We start from the raw sequence: 27,181 nt of genomic DNA on the forward strand, positions 1-27,181 counted from the left end.
ATTTCCTCAGGGACTGCATCACCCACTGCAAATTCCAACTCCTTAAAAAGTGACTATTCCTTTCCCCTCTTCTATTACAGTGCTATCCATATGGCACATAAATACAATTACACACCTAAGCAAGCCCACTGCTTCTCATCCTTGCTCTTCACACCTCATTCCAAAAAAACCTGCCTCAGCACACAGTGCAAGAATGGAGCTTAAACTACTTGTAGTAATTGCATGTTAAACACACAGAGTGCATGAGGTGACTTAAAAAAAAAATACTTTTCTGGTCTCTCAAAACAGGCATTTGAACAAGGAATGATTTAATTAAAAAAGAAAACCAACAAAAACCCCACAAAACCCAAAACAAAACTAACAAGCAAAAAAACCCCCACAAAACCAACTCTAAGGAAGTTAAGCAGCTACTAGTTTGAAAAATGCAAAATATGAACCAGCATCCCTATATGCTTATGAAAGCCTCAGTACCTGGTGTGTCACTTATTTCGTCTGCCACTCTAGACTCCTTTTAGACAACTTTACATGTGCATTAAAATATATTTTATTAAACAGGAGAAGAGAATTAAGTGTAAGGGATGTTTAATAGATATACCTATTTTTATTACCAAAAAATGAAACCAATGCATTTACTGTATTCAGGTTTTTCTTTTAAAATTTTCATCTTTTATTCACTCGTCAAGAGCCAATAAGTTATATAAATCATAACAGTTTTCATTTCCTTACTGAAGTAGTCAACAAGATTTTTACTTCTTTTTTATGCTGACTCAGTAGCACGTTAGACCTTTAAGAAAGAGTGTACTGGTCTGTTTTTGCAGTGAGATTCTTCTTGCAAAGGCTCCCTTTCTTGCCAAGGTTTCCATGAAACCTCTTCCCCATTATCTGCACAGGGTTGGGGTTCCCCTGGGAGGTTCCACATGGAGCCATAGGAGGTGTCAAGGCACGGGACAGTGTGCAGGACCATTCACCCTGAAGAACCAGCCCCTGAAGCTGGCAGAGTGGCCACCACACACCACAGCCACCCAGCCCTTCCACCACACCACTGCCCTTCCAGGAAGCCACCAGTGACACTGAAGCTCCACGCTGAAGGCAGGGGCAATGACTCCCTTTGACAGATGTTAAATAAAGACTCTTGTATTTAATTATGTTAAGAGTTCCAGAAGGTTAAAACCATAGACAAATGCACAGAACTTCTGTCAGTGACAATGATCTGAGGCAGCAACATTGTCATCCCCGTGCTTTAAACAGGGTGTAAAGCAACTTCTAAACAAGTACAATTTGGGATACTCATGTAGAACTTAAAACAGTGAATTTTGTTTGCTTTAGCTAGTATGAAGGTTTTCCAACACTTCAGTAACTTATAACTAGTCTCACAGTTGCCATTTTCCCATCTGCTCCTCACAGGCAGATGTTTCACTTTGTAAACCAACAATAGATTTTTCCCAACAATCCAAACTGCTTTTCATGGTAACACACAAGCATATTCTAGTCTTGCTCATCTTCATCTCCATCTTCATCTTCATCTCCTTGATCTCCAGATTCAATATCATCTTCATCTTCAACCTGAAATTAAGACAGATTTGTGAGCAGTAACATCCCCTACTCTGTCCCAACACTTTGAAGGCAAGACAAATGCTGAGGGAGTGAAAGTAAGCTTAAAGCTAATCTGAATTATCCTGCTGTATCAATTAGTGCTTGATAAAGGCAGCTTCACTTTGCCATGCCACAGTTTAATGTCTCTGCCAAGGGAACAGCAGCCTCCCTTCAGCACCATCAGCTCTGCCTGTCCCATCGAGCAGTAGTTTGCAGAACTAAACCTTTTACTTATCACTTGTATTATCCGTGGGAAGATCCCTTAGGATTGTAGCACAGCCCCCATCTCTGCAGCTGGCAGGCAGGATAAGCTGCAGCAGAGCCAAGCACTGGGTCAGGATCCTCCCACAAGCAGCTGTCCTCCCAGGGGCTTGGCAGGCCCCTCTCAACACCCCTAAACTGAACCCTTCTTTCAAGAGGCAGACTTCCTCTTTTATTGGTGGCTGCCAATAAAGGTCGGGAGAGCAGCTCTGGTGGAACCTCAGATCAGAGGATGCCCACCAGACCTGCTGGGCCAGGCACTGCCACAGCCAGGCTCTGCAGACTGGCACCCCTGCCTCGCTCACCGGTACACCAAGATCCTTCAGCTTGATCTTCAGTGCAGACAGTTTCTGATCCTGGTCAGCCAAAAGCACCAGAAGATCATCCTGTTCTTTCTTTGATTCTGCAAGTTCTTGCTGAAGTTTACTTTTCTCATCTTGCAAGATAGCAACTGTACTCCTGGAAGAATCCAGGTGCTGTTTCAATGATTCTTTTTCTTCAGAAAGGGCTTTGACTTCACTCTGGCAATAGGAAAAACCCCACCCCAAGTTACACCACAAGCAGAGGATCAGCTGAAGCCTTGTTGCCTACAAACTCACTTGATGCACTGCCTCTGACAGCTCCAACCCCACCAAGTGCCCTGTGGCCTCACTCCCACACACTGCCTTACCCAAACTCCCCTTTTTACCAACCAGTAGTAAGGTAGGTAGAGGTATTAAAAATAGCTACCCCCTCCCAGCCAGGCTGGACTGCCCATTTCAGAGCAAATCAGTTTCCTGGACTGTCCTCACTGACTGTTTAAAGGCAGACCAGGCCCATGCTCCCCAGGGGAAAAATGGAGGAGATGCAGCCAGGAACACTTAAGATGTTGAGGAAACCAGTTCCACCCAAAGCCTTTCCCATGGTAGAAGCCCTCCTAACTGGAGGCTGAGAATCAAGTGATTTGGTTTGGTGTCCATCCACTACTAACCTTTAATTCTTTTATTTCTTGTTCCAGGTCCAAGCTGTTTGCTGCTGTTGCACTGCTGTCTCCTAACACAGGCTCTGCAGCTGTATTCTGGGGACAAGAAATTCAGTGTCAGAGCACCAAATGCCTCACATCCAGCTAAGGTAAGGCACCATGCACTCAGACTTTGAAAGCATATTTTCTTCTTGCAGCATAGCCAAGGTGTGCTAGTCTGTGCTTCCAGGGGTCTCACACAAACACACATGCACACAAAAAGGAGAACACATGGTACTTCAGACAAGTTGCACTTTAAAGATACTTAGTGCTTTTTCTAGGCTATTACAGGCCACCAGCCTTCACTCAGATGCTTAAGTGCCAAACATTTTTGTTTTTTAAATTACACTAAATATCTAAATCTTTCTATGTGGCTACTAAAGCCAGCAATAGTTTAGTTTAGTCTCAGCCAGCCCTACCCTAGGTTATTATTTCCAAAATGTGGCAGCTGTCTTTGAGCCCAAACTGCATCATAGCATGAAATCAAGAGGACTGCTTCTGCAGTGATCCCATGTTGAGGTGAAAGCTGAGGAGAGGCAGGCAGGCTGCAGGATGGCCATGAGGGGGCTGGTAGGGGAGGGCACCACCAAGCACTGGGATGTGCCTCTGCCTCCTGAGCATGCCTGGCCAAGCAGGAAAAAGCAAAGGCTTTAAGGTACACTCCCCAAAGAGAGAACAGGGAACTTTGTCACTGGTACCATTACTTGTAGCTTTTGATTCTCCATCTGAAGCTTAGAGATTTCTGCAGACTGCAGCTGTATCTGACTCCTGAGCATCTCTAATTCCTTTGGGAAACAGAAACAAAACATCACTGTAAGTTAATTTGATAAAGCAAGGTAGTTATTCACATCCATTTTTTTTTTAAGTTAAATGCTAACAGAGTGACTGCTTTATACCAGCATACACAAGAGGAAAGCTGCATCTCCCTCTCAGTGAGAGGGCAGGAATCATTTCTCTAGAAAACAAAATTAGTCAGCATTCTGCACCATTTTCCACCCTGCTCTAACAAACTCTTTTCTGTGGCAAGCCCAGCCAAGGTTCCTGTCCCAGCCTCAGTTGTGTTTATAAAGGCCACACCACTAGCCCTCCATTAGTTACAACACATGTTATAATGGATAAACATGTTTCACAAGTGTGAAGTCAGTTGAAGCATCTTCTGCTGGCTCAGCAAAAACAAATTACTCCATTTTGGATGTGTAATTTTGAAGCTTCATGATTAGAATTGTCACCAGGTAAGGTACATCATTAAAAACAACATCCTTAGCAATTGATGTTCACCCCTCAGGTGTGACAAAGCTCCTTTGCCATCCCAAGATACCACTTTTCATTGCACTTTTGTGAAATACTCACCTTGTGTAGTTCATTACTGAGCTCCAAGCCACCAGATTTGCTGGTCTGTGAAGACTGCTCTGCTGTTCCCACTTCTAGCTGTGAAGATTTCTGTAATAGCAAGAGGAAAGTCAGCCATAGAACCAGACAGAATACAGTGACATTGTCAGAACACACAGCAAACTGTGTGCTTGCACCATCAGAGTTCCCAGCAGAGAAGGTGCAAACAGGCTAAGGAATGGCACTGTAACTCTGCTTTCCTGAGAGCAGCTGGCTTGTCTCATCTAAGGTAGATGCAAAAGCCTCTTTCACCAATTTAAACACAGAAAACACACACAAAATAAAAGCAGCATGTGTGATCCTGCATTTTGACAAGCAGGCCACCAGGAGCATGTCTTAGGCATTACTCCCACAAAGCTCCTGAGAGACTCCCCCAAAACATGTTAAAACCCAGAGATTCTTCAGTACAACAGGTCAGCTACACAAATTGCTCTTGGGATCAGTATGAAGTAGAAAAGGCTCTGCTCAAACCACCTCCCACCGTATTTCCTGTATTACCAGCATGCAGTCAGTTCCCACTGCTTGACTGGCAACAGCTCAAGGTAAATTCTATTTGAAAACAGGACCTGAAAGCCACACCAGGTACTGCAGAGGTAGTTAATGCTTACCAATTTTTCAGTCAGAGAGTCCTTTTCCCCTAACTGCCCTTGCAGCACTTCATGCTTGCTTTTCCATTCTTCCAGCTCCTCTTTCAGTTTGCTCACTTCTTCTGTCTGAATGCCATTCATCTGAAATGTATCACTGTGGGAATTATGGTGCTGATTGTCTTTTCCTAAAAGACAGTTTATAACAGAGGTCATCAACACAATTTTGAAGTTCACTTCAAACATACCAATGAAAGCATTTATTGCCAGTCCTCCTCCTGCTCCCACAGAGCAGTACCAAGCCATTCTAACTCAAGAACCAAAGCAGAGTGCTTGAGAACTCTATCAAAAGCTCAGCAAAGAGCTCTAATTTGCCACTACTCCAACTATTTGTGGCTGCACATACATGTTGCTTCAGTCACTTGTTCATCCCAAGTTCATAGACAAATCATTCTGTAGAGGAAGGACAATTGTTTCCTTACATATTTTTAATTGCAAATAATCCTGAAGGCAAAATTTCATTTTGAAATCATGTCACATACAGCTTATCAGGCATCTTGACCTTGGAATAACTTGACTCTCCTGTGCTGATGTAAGTATTCAGCTATCTCTAGTGACAGCACTGGGCTTCACTGTACACATCTGCCATTCCCCAGTTCTTCCCTAATTCCTTTTTTCATCCCAAACTTAAGCACACACCACACCATCTGTTCACATGCTCAGTCTGAACAAGCTGTCCTCTCTGTTCTCAGTGTGCTGTATTCTGTAAAGTTCAAGGCACTTCAAGCTAAACCAAATATTTTTACATAATAAAGCAATTCTGATGCTTAAATACAGCTGTCTGCAATACTCAACAATTTGAAAACAAAGTTTTCATATGCTGCAGAACATACAATAGCATGGCTGAAGTGACAGAGGGTTGTCTGCTGGGGCTTTGCTGGAGCTTGCCATACACCACAAGATCTCTGCACTAACAAGATTACTTTTAGTTATTCCTTTGAAGCCTACCTAGCTGTACTTTAAGGAGATTATACTGGTCCTTATGCTGTTGGATCTGGGACACTTGCTGTGTAACTGTTGCTTGGAGCTGCTCATTCTGAGATGTTAAAGTGCTGATCCGTTGTTTTAATTCCTCAAGCTCCTGGTCCTGCGAAAATAAAAAAAGGCATTTAGAGCAGTAACACTTTCCAGTGCCACACTGTCAGGAAGGCAAATAATGCTCCACCAGTATGTGTGGCCTGTTAGTGACATTGTCAGCACTGCCTGTGACAGGTGAGCAGGAAAGCCTCATGCAAACCTGGACAGATATTCCTAGGAAAAAGCCTGGAGAGACATAAGCTGTCTGTCCCACCAGACCAATGTCTGCCAAGTCTTCTGGAGGAAACCTCCAGCACTGCCACACCAGGGACAGGAGAATCAAAAAGGAAGCTGATGATTCTGATTTTCCTCCCTTGCACTAAAGCCTGCACACGTTATGTGCACTTCAGGAGCCTGTAAATAGTGACAGTAACTGCACATGTTCAATAAAGCCTCACTGGAGGTTCAGAAGTGCCCCACGTACCATTATATTCTGTATCCATTCCAGATCCCTGGACTAAAAGCATCTGCTTCAGTTGTCCATTAGCTATTTAGGTTATTTAGCTTTGCTCCTCTACTTCTCCATCTAACCTGTGGCAACAGCTACTGTTGCCAGAGAATTTTTTCAGTCCAACCACAGCAGGTATACCCAACTTCTGCAACACAGTTCATTCTTCATTTAGCCACATGGCCTCTGTCATCTTTTCAAAGGTGAGAGCACAGAGCCAGGAATTAGACCTTTGCAAGTTCTGCAGTTATGCATTTTGAAAGAAACAAGCACAGGAAAAAGCAGATATATTCCAAGTGAAGACTTAACCAGTATTCTAAACACTGACATTTCAGTAGAGGAAGAAATTCTGCAGTGTTTTTAGAAGTGTTTATGCACTGCTGTATTCCTTGTTTTGGAACACTGGGCACTAAACCACACTGCTGTGCCTCCAGAAGCCAGAACAAACAACTTGGAGGCACATGTGCAGTGCTACTCCCTCTTACCTGCTCTCTGATTACTTTTTTGTAGTGAGTCACAATGTTGTCATGCTGTTCCAATGTCTTCTTGACCTCCTCCTCCTTTTTATCTTCCTCGCTGGACTTGTAAATAGCTTTACTAATGACACCTGTCAGAAACAGTTTTGTCAACTAAAGTGCAGTTCACATCTTGTTTGTCCTTGAAACAGTCTCAGTCTCACCCAGTTTAACTGAGTTCATGGCATTAGAAACTCACTCTGCACTTCAAAAAAATACAATTGTCACAGACAGGCTTAAGAAAATAGGAAATGGCACTTTTTCATAGAACAGTTTGAACACTTAGTTTTACACTTGAAGAAAAGCAAATGGGTCCTTTTGAGTCCTCCCTACCAGAAAAGGTGTTTTACTTGCATTACAGCTCAATTATAACTGCTGCCCAAGTGGCTGTGGGCTACAAAACTTGGGGCTACAAGAGCAAGATGCAAATGAGAAGTGACTGGGGAAAATTGCTGGTTTTCCCATTGCTGTTGCTGCTTCAAGGGTTTTTTTCTTTCTTTAGACTCATTTACGTTGAGCAATATTAATAAAGAAGACATTAGTTAGATGGTCAGGATGATGACAACTTCTTTTGTGAAGGACCAAAAACACCAAATAAAGTCCCTATCATTTTCTAACATTCAATTTCCATGATTTTTCTTAATGAACCAGTCAAAACCAGCAAATACCTAGACTGCATACTTCTGTGACCACTCTATTTGCTTCAGTCTGTATGAGAGCACAGGTCAGTACACTTCTTGGACACAGTGTGACAATTCACAGCAGTAAGAACCATTTCAAAGAGCAGAAGCTTACCCAGTTAGTCCAAGCCCTGACTACTACAGAATCACAGAATAGTCAGGGCTGGACTATGTGCTTGTACTGGGAGTACTTTTCCTAACTGCTTGAACTGCAAGCTTGGTTATCTCTTTACTTACAGCTTTTACTGTAATACATTTTTCAGAATACTTCAATTTAGTCCCATCACACTGTTTTAAGCAAGGTTACATTAGGCAGATCAGTCATCAGTTCAAGATAACTCAAGAGAGGAGCACAACATCTCACCTTCCAATTCCTTTACAAGCTTGGTAAATTCATGATCAAACATCATGTGGTCTGGGCTAGAAAAACTAGGCTGTGGTTTCTGAGCAGCTCTGGAATAAAGCTCATGTTTGCTAATGAAGCCAAGCTTCTCAATGAAGTTCTCCCTACCAATCCTCTTCTCAATCAGCTGTTTCAGCTTCTCTCTGAAAGAAGAGACAGATCACTCACAGTGCAACACAAAAATAAGCCAAGCCATTCTTCCCTCAGGGTGGTTCTGGCAGTTACAGCTCCAATGCTCTGTCGAGTCTTGACCACACAGTCAAGCTTTGAATTCAAGATGCAATTCTGCAGTCATCACTGACATCTGTTCTCAGCCCAACAACAGAGGTCAGGAGGACCTGTGCTAAACACTGACCTGCTATGCCTGCCCAGAGGTAGGTGAGTTACTTTGCATCCTGTACAGAATGTGCATAAAAAACATTCAAATTATTCTTGACTACACCACCTGCCATTCACAGAACCCTTCCCTGCAGCCCTCTTGTCTCCACACATCACACTTACTTCCTGTAATTTTCAAGGGAATTGTCATTGTAGTAGATGGAAATGCCAAGCAAAAGTGCACACAGGCCTTGGACCAGCTGCTCCTCTTCTCCAAGGTTTTCAGCTATCTGCCCTGTGAGCTGCAGCTCTTGTTAAGGATGTTTGAGATATCTGGTAAGCAGAGTACACATGACATACTTATCCCTCCATGCATTCCCAGTTAAAATTTCTTTCAAACGTAAAACCAAGCTTGATTAGCAAGCAGGCAAAATAGCTGATGAAACCCTCACAAAGCTGGCTCTTCCTTTGAGGGATCTGGGTAATCAGTGGTTTCCTTGAAATTTCTGTCTGCTTAACCAAAACGTTTCAGTTGTTCCAAAAAAGATTTCAATTTTGGTGACAGTTCAGCCATGAATACTTCAGTCAGATGTTTTTTCCTGAAAAGCAAGCCTATGAATAAGCTTCAACAGCAGCAGGAAGAATGCTCCCTACCTCTGGGGTGTGTCAGTCTCCCTCACATCAGCAGTGGGGCTGTCACAACACAAGCACAGAGTGCTGGCAGAGGGACAGACAGGTCAGTGCACACTGACACTGTCAGCACCAGCCTGCTACATCTCTAGCCCTAAGGCATTTTCTTTTATGCCATGCAGTATCCCCACAAACTCATCTAGATAAACATTTAACTGGATTAATCCAAGCCATTTCCAGGCAAGCAGTCCTGCTGGGCAGGCAGGTGAAGGATACAAAAGGAATATTGGCTGGGTTGTGGAGGAAGTGGGTGACAGCGATTGAGCAGTTGCTGAGCCAAGTGCAAAGCAACATCAGTAGTCCAACCCTGGTCTGTACCTTGCTGCCCTGAAAAGAATAAAAACCCCATTGTTATCCTTCCACAGAGGAGGGCTGAAATAAAGAAAAACTGTACTGATTCAGAAACTCTCCCACTTTCACCTCAGCATTTTAAAAACGACAAATCCTGTATTTCAAAATACCCCATTGTTAGTTACACTGAACACAGCTTTAGTGCTTTGGTAAAACAAGTATTAAACCATTCATCTTTAACTCTTTTCAGAGCAAAACAACAAGCAACACAGATGTGAAATATGACTCAATGCAAATTAGCACCAATATAAAACCATAACAAATTAGTTCTGCCCAAAATTAGGGTAATACAAAGAAACACACACACAAGCCCTGTAAAGAAGGAACAAGTGTAGATTAAGTCAGGTAAAGATTCCCCATGAGAAAGCATCACTAAGACTACTACCCCTGATGACTAAAAATTGCCATTTGTTACTATTTTTTAAGTGATAAAAAATAATACTGGAGGAGTGGCTTTTGGTTCAGACAACATACACATTAAGGCAGCAGGAAGAATGCTAAGTCCAGTATTTTTTTTTTATCTAGGGAAAATGAGATTTCATCTGCCACTTGAGTGTCTTCTCAATCCTGTCCCCCTTGTCTTTGCTGCAGATATTGCTGTGGGCAGTGTTGGGATGGGTGTACATCTCTGCTGACAGTCAGCATTCAGTCTCTGTGCAAAGAGAGGCACACAGAGCTGCTGGGATATCTTGTAAAGGAGGTGAGAAAATACCCTGGAACAGGTGGCTGCAGGGATCAAGGCAGTGGCAGAACAAAGAAGTATTCAGCAGCATCAGAGTCTGTGCTTGAGACCTTGAGCTTCCATCCTTCCTCTGATGGCCCCTGTGCTCTAGGGCTGAAGGCAGGGTTGTCTTTAACTTCAGCTGAGCCCCCCAGGGTCTGTGAATCACCCATTCTGCCCATCAAACCAGCAGCAGGCTGGCAAGAAGCTCTTCTGTAGGAGGCTCCCAGCTACCCAAGTGCCACTGCAGACCAGGAGCTAGGCAGGAACTGAACCTAGCAACTGTGGAAAAAACCACCCACCAAGGCCTGAGGAGACTGCCTTCAAGGACTTCATCTGAGGTGCTGTGTTTTGCTGCAGTCTTATCACCATCACTAAGACAAAACACTCTCCTTAAAGGAGGAGAGAACAGAGTGCAGATACTGAGACTGTGCAGCCATCCCTAATGCTGCACAGATAGGAAAGGGAACATCTGGCCCTTTTCCATCACCATTGCTTCCAGAGACCCCAGTGAGGTGTGCAGGAGCAGCAGAGAACACAGCCATCACCACCAGCCAGCCAGCACCTGCCTGATGCATTTCACAGTGAGTACTGCATGCCCTGCCACACTCATGGACTGCTCTGTGCTATAAGCTTGGCTGCAGCTTTGCTGTGACCCTGCCCTAAGCCTAAAAGACAAGATGTGTTTCAGAGATACTTCCTACCATGTAGTGCTTGTACCCACAGAGGCCAGACAGGACACCCAAAGGTGAGACAGGATGTCTCACCACTTCTTTTTACCCACTGAGTAAGATTCAGAACTGTGTCCACACTCCACTCTTCAAATGAAGAATCAATTAAGACACCAGGTGACAAATGATAGGTCTTACAAGCTCCTACAGAAAATCATCTGCCAAGCACACTGGTGTAGGAAACTTTGCTACACTTGACCAGTTTAATTGCTGGTAACCAACCATACAATCCTGCTTTCACCCTTCTGGGATAGAAAAGTTACCTGGAGAGACCAGAACCAGTAGTTGAAAGTTGAGATTAATTACTGACAAACCATGACGCCCATTATCTGCACAAAGAAAGTTACAACTTACTCTTCATCAAAAGATGGAGTAAGTTCTCTCCTAACTGAACAAAAGGAAGCATTTGCTTCAAACAGAACTAGCCAGCAACACTAGAAACACCTTTCCCTCACTTAGTTTACAAACACTGGCTCTTACTGTCCCAGCAGCATTGGCCAGTTCCCATGCCCTGGGCACTCAGCAGCATTGCTGGCACACCTGGAGCTCCTGAAGAGATCCCTGGTAGGAACATCACTTGGCTTGTCAGAAACACAAAGCTGCTTTGCCTTGTGGGACCTGGCACTTAGAGCACACACTGTCTGCTGGAACCAGCCACAACCCACATTTATTTTCCAGCACTGCATGCTGTTCTGAGGTCACATTAACATATTCTGCCTAAGGATTTCCACATGGTCCAGAAACACCCCTTCTAACCAAGTCACACTGAACTGCTTTCCAGACACACCACGATAACCCCTGCTGTGACAGATGACAGCTTTCCACAGACATTGTTCTGCAGCTCAGGGCTGGCAACAACACAAGCCCACCCCTCAGCACTAATGCTGAGAAAAGCAGTCAATAAAGCAGATAAATCTGCAGCACTGATACTTTACAATTTCTTTTTTACCACTGGCAGCCAGCTTGGCAGCACTTCAGGTAACAGCCTGGAAGCCAAAGAGCTCACTTCAGGGGTCTGCAGGCAGACATCAGATCCCTGCTGGTCACAGCTGGCAGCTACAGTGTTCAAACCTCTGATGGTAAGCAGAGGGTACCCAGTGGCTGGAAGGCAGGCTAAACACACTTTTTCTTTGAGAAGTCAGGAAACCAGCAGCATATTCCCACTTAGATCATACCAGCTGTTTGCTACAGCCCAGACTGAGAAAACAGCATTTCTAACAATTTTCCTCACAAGAAAGTGCATGTGTTGGGTGAACAGCTGGCAAACAAGTCCACCCCAGGGGAAAGCAAGCACCAGTGCTGCCCAAGAACTCTACCCCATAGTTTTGTGGAGCACTCCCAGAGAATCCCCTGGAGACACAGAAAGAGCTTGTTATGCTAGGGAAAAACCCAAACCCAACTGCAACACAAAGCTGTGAGTGGAAACACATCAAAAAGCAGTTAAAGAAAACCTCCCCAGCAAAACCCAAGACAAGAGGAAAAGGCCTGCTTTTGGCAAGGAAATGCCCAAGCTGTGCCAAAAAATACATACCCGTCTGTCGATCTTATCACCCTGCAAGTTACACACATATTACTTGAGAACCTTGAAGTGGAACACATTTCAGAAACATCCCCCCAAAGGCTGAGTCTCTTGTATCATTTAAGGCCAGAGCCACAGGCAGTTTTACAGACTCAAAAAAAAGCCAGGAAAAGGATAAAAAGGAGCATTGTCTATTGTCAGCTAGAGCAGATGAAAGAGTCACCTGAACAAAGTCAAAATTCCAATATTCTCCCATATTTCTCAAATACAGGAGAGTCTGATTGCTGCCAGAGTTAACTAGCTCATTATCACAACTACTTGTGGAAAAAGCAGCACATGCCACAAGGAGGTGTGGGCTTGGAGGTGAAGTTCCCTCGACATGACACTCAAAGCCAGATGTTAACATGTGGAACGAGCTGAGAGGAGCTTTCAGCTCTGAACAGCAAACCCAACATCAATCATAGGTGAGAGCTGGGTGTTCTCAAAATGCTCCAAGTTAGCAGCCACAGGTTAAGTACTACCCAGGCAGTTCTTCAGTAACAAAATGTGAGTGGGGGTCCTGCTGGTTTGCCTTGTCTTTTAAGGCAAGCTTTAGGAGCCTCTGCCTACCCCAGGAGCAGTGCATCCCCCTGCCCCCTTGCTGCCCAGCCTGTGGTACCTGTGAGAGGATGTTGGTGCACTGCTGCAGCAGTGAGACGGGGGGGTTGCCAATGCTGGTGGCCAGCTGGACTCTCAGGAGCTGTTCCTTCAGAGTGGCATTCTCCTGCAAGGCATGGGCCAGGGCCACAGCAGCACACCAGTTGGACAGGGAGTCCGTGGAGAAGAGGCCCCCACACAGCAGCTGACCAGCTGAGACAGAGTTACCTGTAGCTACCAGAAGGACCAAGAGGCACCAGTGAGATGAAAACAAACCACAAAACCAGCAACAGATGTAAGAAATCAGCAAACAGTTAAAATCCAGGTAAATTAAACCGGTTGAAGTCTTAGAGAAATCCATCCTAAGCCAGTTAATCCTGCTTGGAACAGGCACTCAATGGCAAGGAACCAATCCTGCAGGAGACATCAGCTGATGCTTTGGCTGCTCATTCACAAGCCCCTGCAGAGCCCTTTGCTCCACGTACCGTCAATAGTAGATGGCAGTAGTGTTGAAACAATTTCTCCTTGTCCTTTTTGGTTTTTATATAAAAAGCACTGGAAGCAATAGAGAACAGCACAACGTAGCACAAAAGGCTGCCTTTCATTTACCATGGACATCAGAAGCACTACAATTGCAGGCCTGTTTGGAAAGGAAAAAGCAAAAATATTAAGACAGAGGTGATACAATGCTGAGTGCATTCTCCAGGGGAGGAAAGAGACTTTTGCCTATTTCATCTATTGCCATTTCAAACATCTGACTAAAGCCTTTGATTTTAATACCAAAGTTTTCATCCAGTTAAAACACAAAGGAGAAGATCCCTCACACATGACACCATTTCATTTCCCATTTCCCTGCTGGCTTCAGATGCCTGACAAGGCCACTACAGCAACTTGTAATACAGAATGTTCTTTCTATACCCTCACCCTCATATCCTAATGGTGATCTTAAGACCTCATTAAGCTAACACTTGCTGTTCCCTAGGCTGAGTGAATACCAATTGCCTGTCTATTTTCTTAGCCTCTAAATTCTCTGTAGCCCATCCTCTACCTCACAGGAGCAGCTTATCCCAACCCAGCACTTTCTCAAGTATTACTCACTCACTTTTCAGGTATCACATAACAAGTAAAATCAGTCCCAGACTTGTATTGGCTACTGTGGAAACACATCTGACACCTTCGTGCTGCAGCTAACACTCCACTGTGAACCTGAAGCTGTTGCTGTGCATCATCAGCCCAAACTCTGAATGTAAAGAATCCTGCCATTGCCCATCCCAATGCATCATTACCTAACACAGGTAAACACTTTTCTTCCTCTACCTTGGTGGATTAGAGGGTGCATTTACAGAGGCAAAGTAGTCTTGATTCATCTGGCATCCTCGAATGACCTCTGATACAGTGTTAATGGTCTACAAAAAGGGCAGGGAAAAAAAAAAAAAAAAAAGGATAGTTAAATGTGAGCCATATTAAATGTTAAATGTGATCCCCAGATCACTCAGAATTATTCAAGGTCATTCTGGCAGCTTAGTATTGAAAAATACATCCCAAACATCAGATATTTATTCCATAGAATAAATAATAGATAATCAGATATTTATTCCATAGAATAAATAAATTTCAAATGAAACCCAAACAACTAACACCTGTGAAGTGTGCTGAGCAAAGGGTAGGGGACAGACACCTCCATCCTCATCTTGTGTGTCAGAACAGTTTTGCAGTGACAGCTACACTGGACACTTCTGAGAAATCAAAAGGTGAAAATTCAGAAACTCTTCAGAGATGAAAGCACTGGAACAGAGGCCATGCCAAAGAAACCAGCCTGAGCTACAGCTAAGCACAGCATGGTACCAAGGGAAAACACACCTCATCCTACAGTGCTGATCAGGCTTTCTAGAACTAAAAATCATCACTGGAAACCTGCTCAGTCAGAGTATTTCTAGACTTTCTCAAAATAAAAACAATCCCAAACCAGGGAAAACCATGAATCAGGTCAGCCACATTAGGCTACACTGGGAGCCAACAGAAAAAACAAGCAAATCCAAAGACTCTGGTTGTAGGCTATGATGTAAAAGACAACCTCACGTTTCTGTTGCCCACACAGGAAGCTGACATCTCTGCCATCTGAAATACATTCTGAGCAAATACTGCAATTCCAGTTTGCCTTTGCAGAAACCTTATCCCCAGAGCACTTATCCCTGCTGACTCCTGCTTTCACCCAGTGAGTTGCCCCCATCCCTACACCTATTTGCTCCCTCTTACTTCTGTCAGGATATCAGCAGGAACTCCAGTTGCCATCAGGATGGTGCAGAGCTGCTGTAACAACCCACACTGGAACATTGCCTTCTGGCAGCTGCTGGTAGCACCAGGGGGATTTGTGGGAGACACGAGGACCCGCACAAGCTAGAGAGAAAAGCAAACAACATTTCTGTGTGAAGAGAGCCTGAGACCTTCTGAAAGGCAAAACAAAAATTCATCCATTTGAAGGTCAGCCATGAAAAAGAATTGCTACTAAAAATGGGTATAGGAGACAGCACACATTCATCTCATTGCTACTTATGGCTGTTTGATTTGCATTCAGGGAAAATCTCTACAAATCTTGACTACAAACTTTGTAATGAAGTGATGAAAAATCAAGCTGCATTTTATTTATTTGGTTGGCCATTTGTCAGAATTACATTTTAGAAAGTTAGAACCTTCATCATTAATTTTCAGCTCCCACACAACGTGCCACAGGACAGGGAAACCTCAGTGCACTGAGGAGGGGCGAGCAGAAGGGAAGAAGCCCAACAATAATAATTATAAGCCCAGCAATCAATAATTATGAGCCCACCATGAAAAGAGCTGCTGGAAGTTGGTTAATGCTCCGTGGCCACACATGAATTCCTACAGGAGGATTCTGTACAGAACAGCTCTAGGCACTTAGCTCAAACCACAGCTCCATCTTAAGCCACACAAAATGAAGTCTCAGCCATTCCCAACTTACCCTTTGGCATCAGCATTGGTGCTGAAAGCAGCACACCTGGGAATGTCAGTAGCTAATTCCCTGCTGCAGACAGCACATGGATTTCACAGTTAACTGGTGCATTACACTTATTCTTCATTGCAAGAGAGCTGAAAACCTGTTGACTGAGGAGTTAGATGAGTGTTCTACCTGCAGCATGACGTGAAGATTGGTTACTTTCTGTGCAGACCACCCACAGTTGTCATCTCCAACTTCAAACCAAGGCTTCATACGCTGAATGTATGAACCTTCTTTGAAGAAATTCTGATTGGAATTATTATTCTTCAACAAGTTTTGTATTAGGAGGAGACAGTCTTCTACTACTATTCCTGGTGAGACAAAAACCCACCAAAAATTAATCAAAAACTGACACACAGCAAAGTAACTACCTGTCCAGGCACTAAGCATGTTCTGGATGGAACAGAGCACACACTTCTCAACTCTTCCTTGTTAACAAATCTTAGACAGGTATTAAGAACTGTGACCCTCACGTATGAAAAAGTAATTAAAGGTCACCCTAAATTTATTACATCTGTGTTTCACAATCTGCATATTTCCAAGGAAACCATTGTGTTTTATTCACAAGACTGAACCAAGCCTCTTATTTTCAAAGGATATGCAGTTTGTATGAGTTAATTGGGTAGGAATGGGAAGAATTTAAAACAAAAATCCTCACAAGCACTTTCTGTATCTCCTTCAGCATCAGGCAACACTGCTCTCCCTTTGTACTGTAAGAACTAAAATGAAGTTTCACTTGAACTGCATCGTGGATCAAGTGCACAAATTATTACTGAATTACACATCTCTTATCTTTAATCACTAGTTACATCTTCAACTCAATTCAAAGATTTTTTTTTTGCTTATTTTGATGGAGAAGCAATTCTTAGAAATAGCCCTTAAAATGAGCCAATTCAAACCCAGCTCCTTGGAATTGCAACAGCTTTTTAGTGTGTTTTTTACTCTGTTTTTCTCTGTACTGAGAAAGCACCATAGCTTCTAATCAGCCATGTATTCTATAAAGAGAAAATCCTCAGACAAGTCCCTCCATCAGACAGCAGGACTCAAAGCAGCCTGCTTCTGGGACTGCTGGGATGCCTCCAAGTCTGGACTGGACAGCAAGGGTGGAGACTCCTCCTTGCACTCTGACCACACAGAACAGAGCAAGACCAGCTGCCACATTCCCTGCTTCCCAGTGTCATATTCCCTGCTCCTCCAGCAGAGCCACAGCTGATAACCCAGCCCTTGGCAAGGCTGCAGACAGGAGAGGGGAAGCAGAGAATTCATAGCACTTGGGAGTTTACATACCAAGTCTCCTAAAATTATTAACTGCCTAAAAATAGCAGCTTTGAATCAAAGGTTTGCTTGATCCTTCCATGCCAACATATCTGGAATAATTCAGCTGGAGAAGCAGTAACTGCTCCTGCAGCCCACAGAAAGGTCATGGAACAGCAACCTGTCATGTTACTGAAATAGATCCTGTAGCAAACTACAACTAATGATTAATTTGCAATATGTTGCTAATAAAAAAGGAGCAAAGTACTGCATCATTTTTGGTAATTTTTAAAAACATTTGTCTTCTCCAACAGGTAAATAATTTGGCAAGAAGCTAAGTAGAACACTGCAGTTAGTAGTGAGGCTGAAGAACCTCAAGCTGTTACTTCCAGCCACTCCAGGCACCCAGGGAGATCACAGGAGGAATGCAGCTGCCTAACTCTGTAAGTGACAACCACACACACACCCCTGACACTGCCACTTATGGTACACAGGTTCACAGGCAGGAGCCCAGCAGGAACACACACTACACATGCTCAGAGGAAATACCTGATCTTTTAACTGAGTACCTCAGGACTACTTTGGAGATGCAGCAACCAGCCAGCTTGCTCACTGTTTTTGCCAGTTTTGTTACCAGCAAGCTGTGTTTTGCCCCTCCTGGCTCTGACCTAGCTCCAAGGACACACTGTAAACATTGTCACCTTATGGCTGTCAGTCTTTAACTGTTTCTGTACCTCCATCGCTGTTTCCTTCCTCCGTTATGATATCCAGAAGTCTCTCAAAGGCATTCTCAAAGGCAACAATCTTCTGTATGGCTGCATTACTTTTTGTCAATTGCTGTAACAACAACACTCCCTTGGCAGGTAAGGAGAGAAGAAATGAGTTTTACTAGAGCTTACATTGCTTTTCGCAACTCACAGCTCTTAGAAAGGTGCTAAATCAACAGCATAACCCTTGGCCATGAGCACAGGACAGAGCTGTGTGCCCTGCAACTCAGCACATCTAACAAAACCCCCCATGGACACCATGCAATACTTCCCTCTTGCCTCACTGCACTTCAAAATAGTGGGATACTCAGTGACTGTCCAGAAGAGGGACTTGTTAAGCACCTCATCTCTTCTGTAGTAATTAGATCATTTGGGCCATTTATTAAGAGGATAAACTGCCTTTGTTCTGTACTTACATCATTTCTTATAACTTCCCTAGAGTCTGCTAGTAAATCCATGAGTCTGGAAACACCTGCAAGAAACACATTAAAAGAACCAGCATAAAAAAGGTGCAGCTTTTTCATATTGGAGGTCTTTAAAACATTACTACTGACACTTCTCCAGCTGTCTGCCATGATGTTAGCTGAGCTTCCAGCTCCAGGTTTATCAGCAGTCAGCTCCAACACTTACCCATGGGGCTGACCAGAATTATCTGCTGCACCTGAGGCCCTTGCTGCTTGAGCAGAGATGTAAGCAGCTTCACTCCTGGCCAACGCACATGGAAATCAAATTCCTGCAAAGACAGAGTAAGACACTCCTCAATTCAACTTTCAACTGGTTAAGGGATTTCATCTCCTGCCAGTTTCTTTTTTCATCCATCCTACCACAGCACATGGCCAGCAAGTCAGCAGACTATCCTGTTCTGTGGTTCTGTCTGCTTCCTTAGCAGCTCCCTGACCTCCTAGCAGTTCCCTTTCCTCCTCTCCTCTGGGACAGCTTTCCCAGCTATTTCTTCTTTTTAAAAAACAGGGATCAGACTACATTAGACAGAAATCCAAGTGGGAAATTAAAACAAGTTCTTTTGTATCTTGTTCCTATTCCCAGACAGTAACAACAGCTTCTCTGTTAGAGCAGGGTCTTGTCAGCAAGAGAAAACTCCAGAACCAATGACTCCATGGACAGACTTGACCAACCACAACCAATCTGTGGGCTTCTACCTCCCACCTCCCATTTACTCTGTCCAAGAACACCTCACAGTTGAGGCAGACTTCACTAGACAGACAAAGCCACAGCTGTATCCATTAAGATAACCTCCTGTACAGCACTACACATCCCTCAGTATCCCGAGTACAATTCTGCTACTCACCTCCACAAGTGACAGCAAGAGTGTGACATTTTCTTGCTGTTTAATGAAAATCTCTGTGAACTGACTTCCCAAGTCATCAACTTGTTTTGGCAAGTTTTCCTCTGTAACAGTAAAAAGCAATGTATTACAACAAGACTGGAAGAAGTTCAGGTAGTTGTAATTTTTATTCTGACTAAAATAGGGCCATGGACAACAATTGCCTATTAGAGCATTGACTCTAATACTCTAATGTTAATTGAATTATTTTCATTACAGACACTGACACAAGCTTTGCACAAAAAAAGAAAACCTACATTATTCTTAACTTTTATTGAAAGGTATTTTTATTCTAAAAGCAGGAGGGAACAAAAAAGATCTACTAAACATGCTGTTTTCAGCATTAAAAGGCAATCTTATTAAATGGTATTTTAAATGTACCATATCCAGCCAGATTCACAGTTCTCAGCCCCACAGGTGCCTGTTACAAGTATAACCAAGCAGAGTGAGCAGAGAACTCAGAAAGCAAAGAGAACCCTGCCTCCAGCAGAGGAGGAGCAGGAAGCCTGACAGGGGCTGTGTTCTTGTGAAGCTGAAGGGATCCAGCAGGGAGGTTCCTCATAGGAACCATTCCCCAATGTGCAAACACAAGGCACATCCCATACCAGCAGGACTGGAGTGGTGGGGAATAAACTCCATCTGAAGCTAAACGCTCAAACACCTCATTTATTTGTTTTGGTTTAGCAACAAACACGACCTAAACGTTAGGAGATTAAGTTTGAAAGAAATGAGCACCAAAACCTCTGTCCTCCAATCCAAACAAGTGTTCAGAGGGGCAATGAGGGATCCCTTACTTACTCTCCAGTCATGTACTTGGGGTAGCACCTGAATTTCCTCTCACAGTTATTTTATGCATCATTATTGCTCAAAAAAACAAATGCAAGTGTGTCCTACAGAACAACAGAAATCATGCAAACTGGGGCTCAGCACTGTTTTTCTGCTCCCAGTGACAATTCACAAAGCTGGTTCACAGAACAAGCCTTCTGAGGTACTACTGCTTGGCACAGTTTCAGTGGAAAAACTAAGGAACAGAAATTCTAGTTCAAAGGGATTGTTTCTTTCATTTTGGACAGGAAGAGGAGATTTCCTTCAGGTCCAGAGCAGCTTGAGACCTCAGCCCTTCAGCTGCTTTGCAGTAGTTCAGATCCAGCCCCACAACAGGGGCAGGAATTCAGCTGGACCTGACACCAGAGCCACCCCATCTGAAGAGTCTCCCATGGATTCTTGGCTTGGTTGTGTCCCCACAAGGCTTCTTGCACACCCAGCACCTGATGGAGCCAGGGGCAGGGGAGCAGGCTGAAGCACGAAGCACAGAAAATTGGTGATAAACCCACTGGATTTCTGACCTAAATCAGATCTTTGGATTTGATAAGTGAAGGCAAACCAAAACTTTTGCTCCTCCTGCTTAAACTGCAGGATTTACAGTCTCACCAAGGAGCACTATCAAACCATTAACAACTGAGCAGCCACAAAAAGGGTCAAAGACCACACAGGGTTCAAACTCTGTACCTCAGCAAGGTGATGGCAAAACAGAGATAAAGGACTCCAGCATGAAAACTTGGTGCTGAGAAAATTTTAATTCTGTCAGCCAAGACAATTCAAACTGTTGGCTGCAGTGATCTAGTGCAAGGTATCAGTTTATAAGATCCAATGCCCAAGGATTTCCAACACAGGAAAGAGGTTTTTGTTTGGTTTTTCAGATGGAGAGTAGCTGATTTCTCTAACAGAGTGTAGCTGTATTTCTCCCTTGCAGCAGGCTTATCAGGAGGTAGAGCTTACAAGAGGGAGAGAGAAGCAGCATTGGGCTGCTGTAAATGTTTATCTGCAGAAAAAGATTCCTCCTAATCCCAACTCATGTCCTTGCACAAGGTTATGGTGCTCAGGGAAAACCTGAGCAGTATATACAACTTAGAGCCTCTTGTAAGTTTGCTGCAGTTTTTATTTATTCCAAAAGCATGACTCTAGTTCAGGATGCTCTGGACCTCCCATAAAAGGGACAAATTGAAGTTGTTATGCCCCACCATCCTCCAGCTTTTTACTTCCCCTCTTTCTTCTTTTTTTAAAAAGGGGAGAGAGGAGCTGGACAGAAATAAACAGGGAAAGTGGAACTGCATATTCCCCTATGTGGATATATCATAGATCTTGCAACCAGACTTCCACCTGTAGTTATTTTGTAAATCTGCATGTTCACAGGGCTCAAGGAGAATGACTTCAGTCTGTTAAGGTGTGCTCATAGTGATTTTACCAACCAGCACTGCAAACCAGAATTTCATCTTAATATAAGAGATAAAGTGCACTTTGGTACAACCAGGTTAAAAAAGAGAATACACTAAGTGTTAGTGGTAACTTAATGGCAGCAGTGAACACTACTTTAACATGCATTGCTTAAAAGAGACACTGTGAAGAATGCTTATGTGCAGCACATGCATTCATGTGAAACTTCAGGGCTTCTTGAGAATAGAAACTCTGTTCATAACCTTTTGTCCATTAAAATTCTAGCAGTGCTGAAGATGCACACTTTCATGACATCCTAAACAAGAATTTATCATTATTTCCATCTCCAGAGATCTGCTGGCACTCAGCGTGCCCAGATGACATCAAATTGGGCAGACATTTCAGCTCCAAAGGAGTAGCATAGGGCAGAATGTAAAAAGCTCTCAGGAAGCCCCAATGCATGTCTTGACAGTGTCCTTTTTAAACCTTTTCAAACAGCAGCACGTGCTGTGGGTGTGAGTAGCAACTAGGCCTAGTAGTGCCACATTTATACAAGTAAAGATCTGTTTACCTTCAGAGTCATCTGTCAATGCAGACATGAGAAAAAGAAACAAGAGACAGGTTTACAAGTTGAATAGCTTTCCAAACAGCACAACCAACAGCAGCATAAGCTCAGATTTTCACAGCAGCCATCCCAGCTTTCTACACAGCAGTTACTCCTTCAGGCAGCTCTGGTGGAAGTGGCTGCAATAAGGAGCAACTCCTACAACACAGCTCAGCTCACACACCATCACTCAGCTCCCCCAGTTCTTTGCTCCCTCTAAGAGACTGCTAAACACATTCTTGTCAAATCCATCAAGGCCACTACCATGAATATGGCTTCCCAGCACCATAAAACTCTGATCTTGTTCAAAACTCCTTTCATCAAGAGCAGACAACTGGATGAACAAGGAAAAGGCAGAGACTCAGCGAGATGGTTAAGACACATCACAGAAGGATTGCAGCTTGCAAGTCTCCTGCAGCTATATAGGATAATTCATTATAGAAGGGACCACAAAAGGACATACTGCACAAAGTAATGCCAGCCAAGTGGCAGAAATTAATTCATATTGGAGAACCCTCACCTACTTTCCATAGTGTTATCACCTAAGGAGTCTCTGAGGAAATATCTTGGGGTAGATACTGCAGAAAAGAGCCTTGAACTCAAGCAGCAGTATCATCTCAGATTCTACCCATTCACAGCAGCATTTGCAGTCCATTGCATGTAATGGAAACTGAAAAACAATAATCAAAGCTTCTTGAGGTCAATGGCTAATGCAGGATGTTATGAACCCACAGATATTCAGCCATCTTAAACACAGCCTTCTGCTCACACTGTATTCATGGACCTCTGAGTGGGGTTTTTTGGAGAAGTTGGTTTGATGGATTTTCATGTTTGTTCATCCAAAAACAGGATGGATGTCCAACAAGCCTTTGTATTTCTTGTTTTCCTCTCAAAGCCTCAGGAAGCAAGCCTACAACCATTTGGCTTAGTTAATGTTTTAAACAGTGCTCAGGCCACGATGACAGAAGGGGCTTTCCAAAGAGCACCTGCAGCAGGACACAAGTGCCTGGTGAGCTGAGTCCTGCAGCTGGCTCTCCAACACAGCCTGCCTCAGTGTCACAGCTGTCACCTTTCTGGCACTCACCTGCCCCTGCCTGGGTGACCACAGCTCCATCCTCCCCAGTGATGGGAGACCCCAGGCTCACACCCAACAGACAGGGCTCTCCCACCCAGGCCTCCCCCAGGCTGGCACTTGCACAGCCCCCAGACAGATCCCAGCCCCACTCTCTAGGGAACTCCTTAATGTTCAAAACAAAACATCTGCCTTTCCTGCCCTCTGCACCCCTCCAGAGCCTCAAGTGGTTATAACCAACACCTGGGTTACTTGTCAGAAGCACCTGGCCCTTCTTTGACACCTATTCAGGTACTTAGTTTTAAGAACATTCTTCTTGCCCAAGCCTACTCTGGGTTACTGCTGTCTTTTTCTCCAGGGTACTGATGTTTCTGTGAAACATGGGGTTATTTATTAAGAGCTGCAATCATTCTTCATCAGCCTTCATCACCAGTTTTGATGGCCTATCTTAAAGAGCCTCCAAAAATAAAAAAAGGCAGAAGGGGCAGGGAGTTTCACAGCCCAGCTGTACAGCATCTAGTTCTACATCTGGCTATCTTGGCAAGCACATCCACAGCTTCTTCCTAAAATGCCACAGAAGGGCTGGAAAAGGTTTGTGCACTTGCCAGCCTATCCTAGGTACCTAAGACAAACTCTCAATATCCTTGTCAAATCATCAGTGTCCCATTTGACAGTAACAGAACTGCCCTTTCCCAGTAGCAAAGAATGGCTTGACTCTTTATTTACAAACTAGGAAAAAAAAACAATGAATTAGCCCATTCCAGCCTGGCTGCTGCTCACAGGACAGTTTTTAAAATTATTAAGCAAGAAATCCAGTATTACTTCAAAGGCAAGCTGGATACAAGAAGATCCCCTGAGCCTTGTGGTAGCAGCTCTACAGGAACAACTCAGGCTCAGGATTAGTCAGTCAGTGTAACAGTTTATAATGTCAGCAAAACCACCAAGGGAAGCACCCCCACAGTTAATACAGCTATGACTACCCAGTGCTTACCTTGCTCCTCCTCTTCTAGGTCATTGGATATTATATTGTAGAGAGTGTCCAAGGCATAGCCAATTATTTCAGAATCTGAACTGCAAACGAGAGAACCACTTTTCTTTAATGACTTATTTCCAACATCTCTTACAAAATTGTTTTTCTGCAGAGGCAGTTCCCTTTGCAGCATTAGACCAAGTGAGCAGGAGGGATGTTGACAGACATTTTATAACACCCTGGACCCATGTGCTGTGCTGTCCCTGAACAGAGTCAAACTGCTTGCCCCAGTTCCATTCCCTCAGGTACATCCAGAAAGTCTGGAGACACAAGATGACCACAGGCAGCTCCACTGTGAGCACCTCTTCCATTCCCTGAGTCACTGCTTCCAACCTGCTCCTCAGGTACAGCAGGAGGCATCTCCAGGAGGGATCAGGAACCCTTCCCAGAGAAGCTGCAGGCAAGCTTCAGGACCATCCCACCAGCTTCAGGCACCTCCCCACTGCCCCCTCAGAGAACTGGGGGACAGAACCTTCACAAGAGAGTGATGGCAGCAGCTACACATCCTCCCAAACAGGTCAGCTCAGACTACACCCAGTTATTAAGGGTGTTTTGAACTCCATGCACCCCTGAGGAGCTGCTGGGCAGACAATCTAACCCAAGCATGAGTTTGCTTACACCAAGCCTCTTCTCTTGATAACCCTGCTCTAGGGGAGACCTGTGTCTTCTGCACTGCAACACCAGAACAATCTCTAAACCCTGCAGTACAACAAAGAACAGGGGAAGAGTCTGGGGAGGGTTGGAAATGTGACCATTCATGCTTCTTGTTTTGTTGCTCATAAAGCAGAGAAGTATTGAAGCACAGCTGGTCAAGCAGCAAAGGAAAAGAAACCCTGACCTTACAGAGGAAGGCACTGCAGAGTGCAGGAGGACACAGCTCACAGCTGGGTGTATGTCCTGCCCAAGCAGAAAGAGAATGCTGACCAAACCAGACCTCTTCCAAACTTGTGTTTGCTTTCACTCATCTCCAAGGCATACAAAGCAAGGCCTCCACACCAAAGATAAATTTGCATTTTAAGAAGCTACTAGGCCAGTTCAGAGCACAGACCTCAAAAAAACAACTAAGCCTTAAGTGAGGCCAGCTCTCTCTGCCAGACCACTAATTAAAGACAACAGACCCACAGCAGTTGTTGCAACCAAGAGATGCCTCCAGGTGAGCCACTATCTCAGAGAAGACAGAATGGAGCAATCCATACCTACATTTCTTGCAGCACTACAGCAAGGACTTGAGTGAGGTGCCAGAGTAACACCTCTTGTTCTACAAATCTCAAAATAATCAGGTGTCAGGGCAGTTTATTCTTTCATGTTGGGTTATTAATTGAATCCTGGTTCTCCCAGGATGGGATGGGCTGATGCCCTCCCAGGACACATGCATTTTTCCTCAGTGTGGCACTCAGCTGATACCACCTGCTTTTCAGCTGTGCTGTAATGGAAATAAAAGGGGACAAAATCATCTCCTTCCCTGTCAAACTGCCAGTCAAAGTAAGGAACAGAAGCTTTTAGTGCAGGCAAACACTCTCACGCAGCAGGCACACTCATATTTCCAGCCTGCTTAAGTTCTCCCTTTGTTTTAATTTTAGTTCTTAAACACACCAGTACAAAGTCTGTGGCTTTCCTCTTCATGTAACTGCAACAATTTCACATCTGAAAAACACACAGAAATTATTTCCCAGATACTTGAACACACTGCAGCCTTGTTTTTCCTTTCCCTTGTTAGGGACATCACAGCAGCTACAAAAGAATAAGCAAATTTTATGTAGATGTAATAAAAACAGGCCCTGTTTCTCTTGTCTAAAGAGCAACATCACAAACTGAGGAGAGCAGCATCCCATCTTCCCTGCTCACTGCCTTGCTGCTGCTCAACACATGCAGAGTTTTATTAATTATTCTGCTTAGACTAATGCTGTGCAGCTTTGGCTCTGTAGTGAAAGTCAGCCAGGAGATAGACTTGGGGTCTCTCACACATCCACAGAAGATGCAGAAGTGTCAGTGCACCAGTGCAAAAGACAAGAACTACCATGTTCTGGAACTACAGTGTTTGCTGCCCAACATGGACAAAGCAATATCTATGCCATCAAGAGAAGCATGGAAAAGCAGAGTGTCCTCATGTCACCAACCACAGCATGCCTGGAAGGGAGGGCCCTTTTTAACCTCTAAAAACTCAAGTCATGGAAAAGCTACCAAAGGATTGGTGACATCTATAATCACCTTGTAGAGGTTTTAATGAGAAGCATATCACAATTCAAACATTAGAACTAAAAGCACATAAATAACTGCAGTTTGTGCCTTAAGGGGAAAAAAGAAAGTCTCTCTCTGGTTCCTATTAGATTTCAAGCTATTAGAACTGTCCTGCTGAAATTTAAAGACCTTGTTATGCAAGCAAGACCAAGGCAGTTAAAGACCACATTGACTTCTCACCCTGGTGCCTCCTCCCACACCAGCAGGAAGTGTTCTACAATCTGTGCCAACTTCTTTTCAAAACAATCCCTGGTGGGATGTGGTAACATCAAAGTCAGGGGAAGTCCTCTAGTAGGTATTAGTTCCTAGTTCATATTACAAAATAAACACACTGGTGTGTTCAGGAGTCTGGAGCATGTGAAGGGTGACTCAGGAGTGTCACCAGGCCCCAGGGGGCTGATCTGCAGAGCTGGAAAACTCAGCAAAGAAGTCAGTCTCGAGTGCTCAGGCAGGACACAGAGCTTGGGGCAAAGTTCTAGTAAATCATGTGATAGGAATGATGTGTTCTATTAAGAGACAGAAGGGTATTTCTGTTCCAGGATGAAGGCTGCCAATCACTGGAAGCAGCAGTGCAAGATCTGAGGACAGAAACAAGACCAGGACAGAAGCAGCACTCACCATCTCAGCACAGCCATGCAAACCAGATCTTTTCTTTATAAAGTTAGGAG

General features: G+C 44.0%; 1 protein-coding gene across 11 annotated transcripts in view; it reads right to left on the reverse strand.

The window, feature by feature from the left end:
* Nucleotides 1-528: 528 nt before the first annotated feature.
* The window catches only part of USO1 (USO1 vesicle transport factor), a 29,843-nt gene continuing 3,190 nt past the window's right edge, over nt 529-27,181 (reverse strand). Inside the window, exons 4-25 of one of the 11 annotated variants that reach the window (XM_071744218.1) lie at nt 24,237-24,316; nt 19,320-19,420; nt 18,644-18,746; nt 18,430-18,485; nt 17,981-18,101; nt 16,125-16,303; nt 15,233-15,373; nt 14,294-14,382; nt 13,462-13,616; nt 12,999-13,204; nt 12,353-12,373; nt 9,235-9,345; nt 8,512-8,630; nt 7,972-8,153; nt 6,898-7,019; nt 5,836-5,974; nt 4,852-5,015; nt 4,205-4,294; nt 3,553-3,639; nt 2,825-2,911; nt 2,160-2,375; nt 529-1,563 (exon numbers count right to left, since the gene is read on the reverse strand). In XM_071744218.1, the coding sequence (XP_071600319.1) occupies nt 1,486-1,563; nt 2,160-2,375; nt 2,825-2,911; nt 3,553-3,639; nt 4,205-4,294; nt 4,852-5,015; nt 5,836-5,974; nt 6,898-7,019; nt 7,972-8,153; nt 8,512-8,630; nt 9,235-9,345; nt 12,353-12,373; nt 12,999-13,204; nt 13,462-13,616; nt 14,294-14,382; nt 15,233-15,373; nt 16,125-16,303; nt 17,981-18,101; nt 18,430-18,485; nt 18,644-18,746; nt 19,320-19,420; nt 24,237-24,316 (2,647 nt within the window). In that variant the 3' untranslated portion in view covers nt 529-1,485. Of the gene's footprint in view, nt 1,564-2,159; nt 2,376-2,824; nt 2,912-3,552; nt 3,640-4,204; nt 4,295-4,851; nt 5,016-5,835; nt 5,975-6,897; nt 7,020-7,971; nt 8,154-8,511; nt 8,631-9,234; nt 9,346-12,352; nt 12,374-12,998; nt 13,211-13,461; nt 13,617-14,293; nt 14,383-15,232; nt 15,374-16,124; nt 16,304-17,980; nt 18,102-18,429; nt 18,486-18,643; nt 18,747-19,319; nt 19,421-22,140; nt 22,184-24,222; nt 24,317-27,181 lie in introns of those variants that run through there. The other 10 variants (XM_071744217.1, XM_071744216.1, XM_071744215.1 and 7 more) reach the window with 10 other exon arrangements.

Source organism: Heliangelus exortis, chromosome 4 (genome assembly GCF_036169615.1).
Source record: "Heliangelus exortis chromosome 4, bHelExo1.hap1, whole genome shotgun sequence".
NCBI classification, from domain to species: domain Eukaryota; kingdom Metazoa; phylum Chordata; class Aves; order Apodiformes; family Trochilidae; genus Heliangelus; species Heliangelus exortis.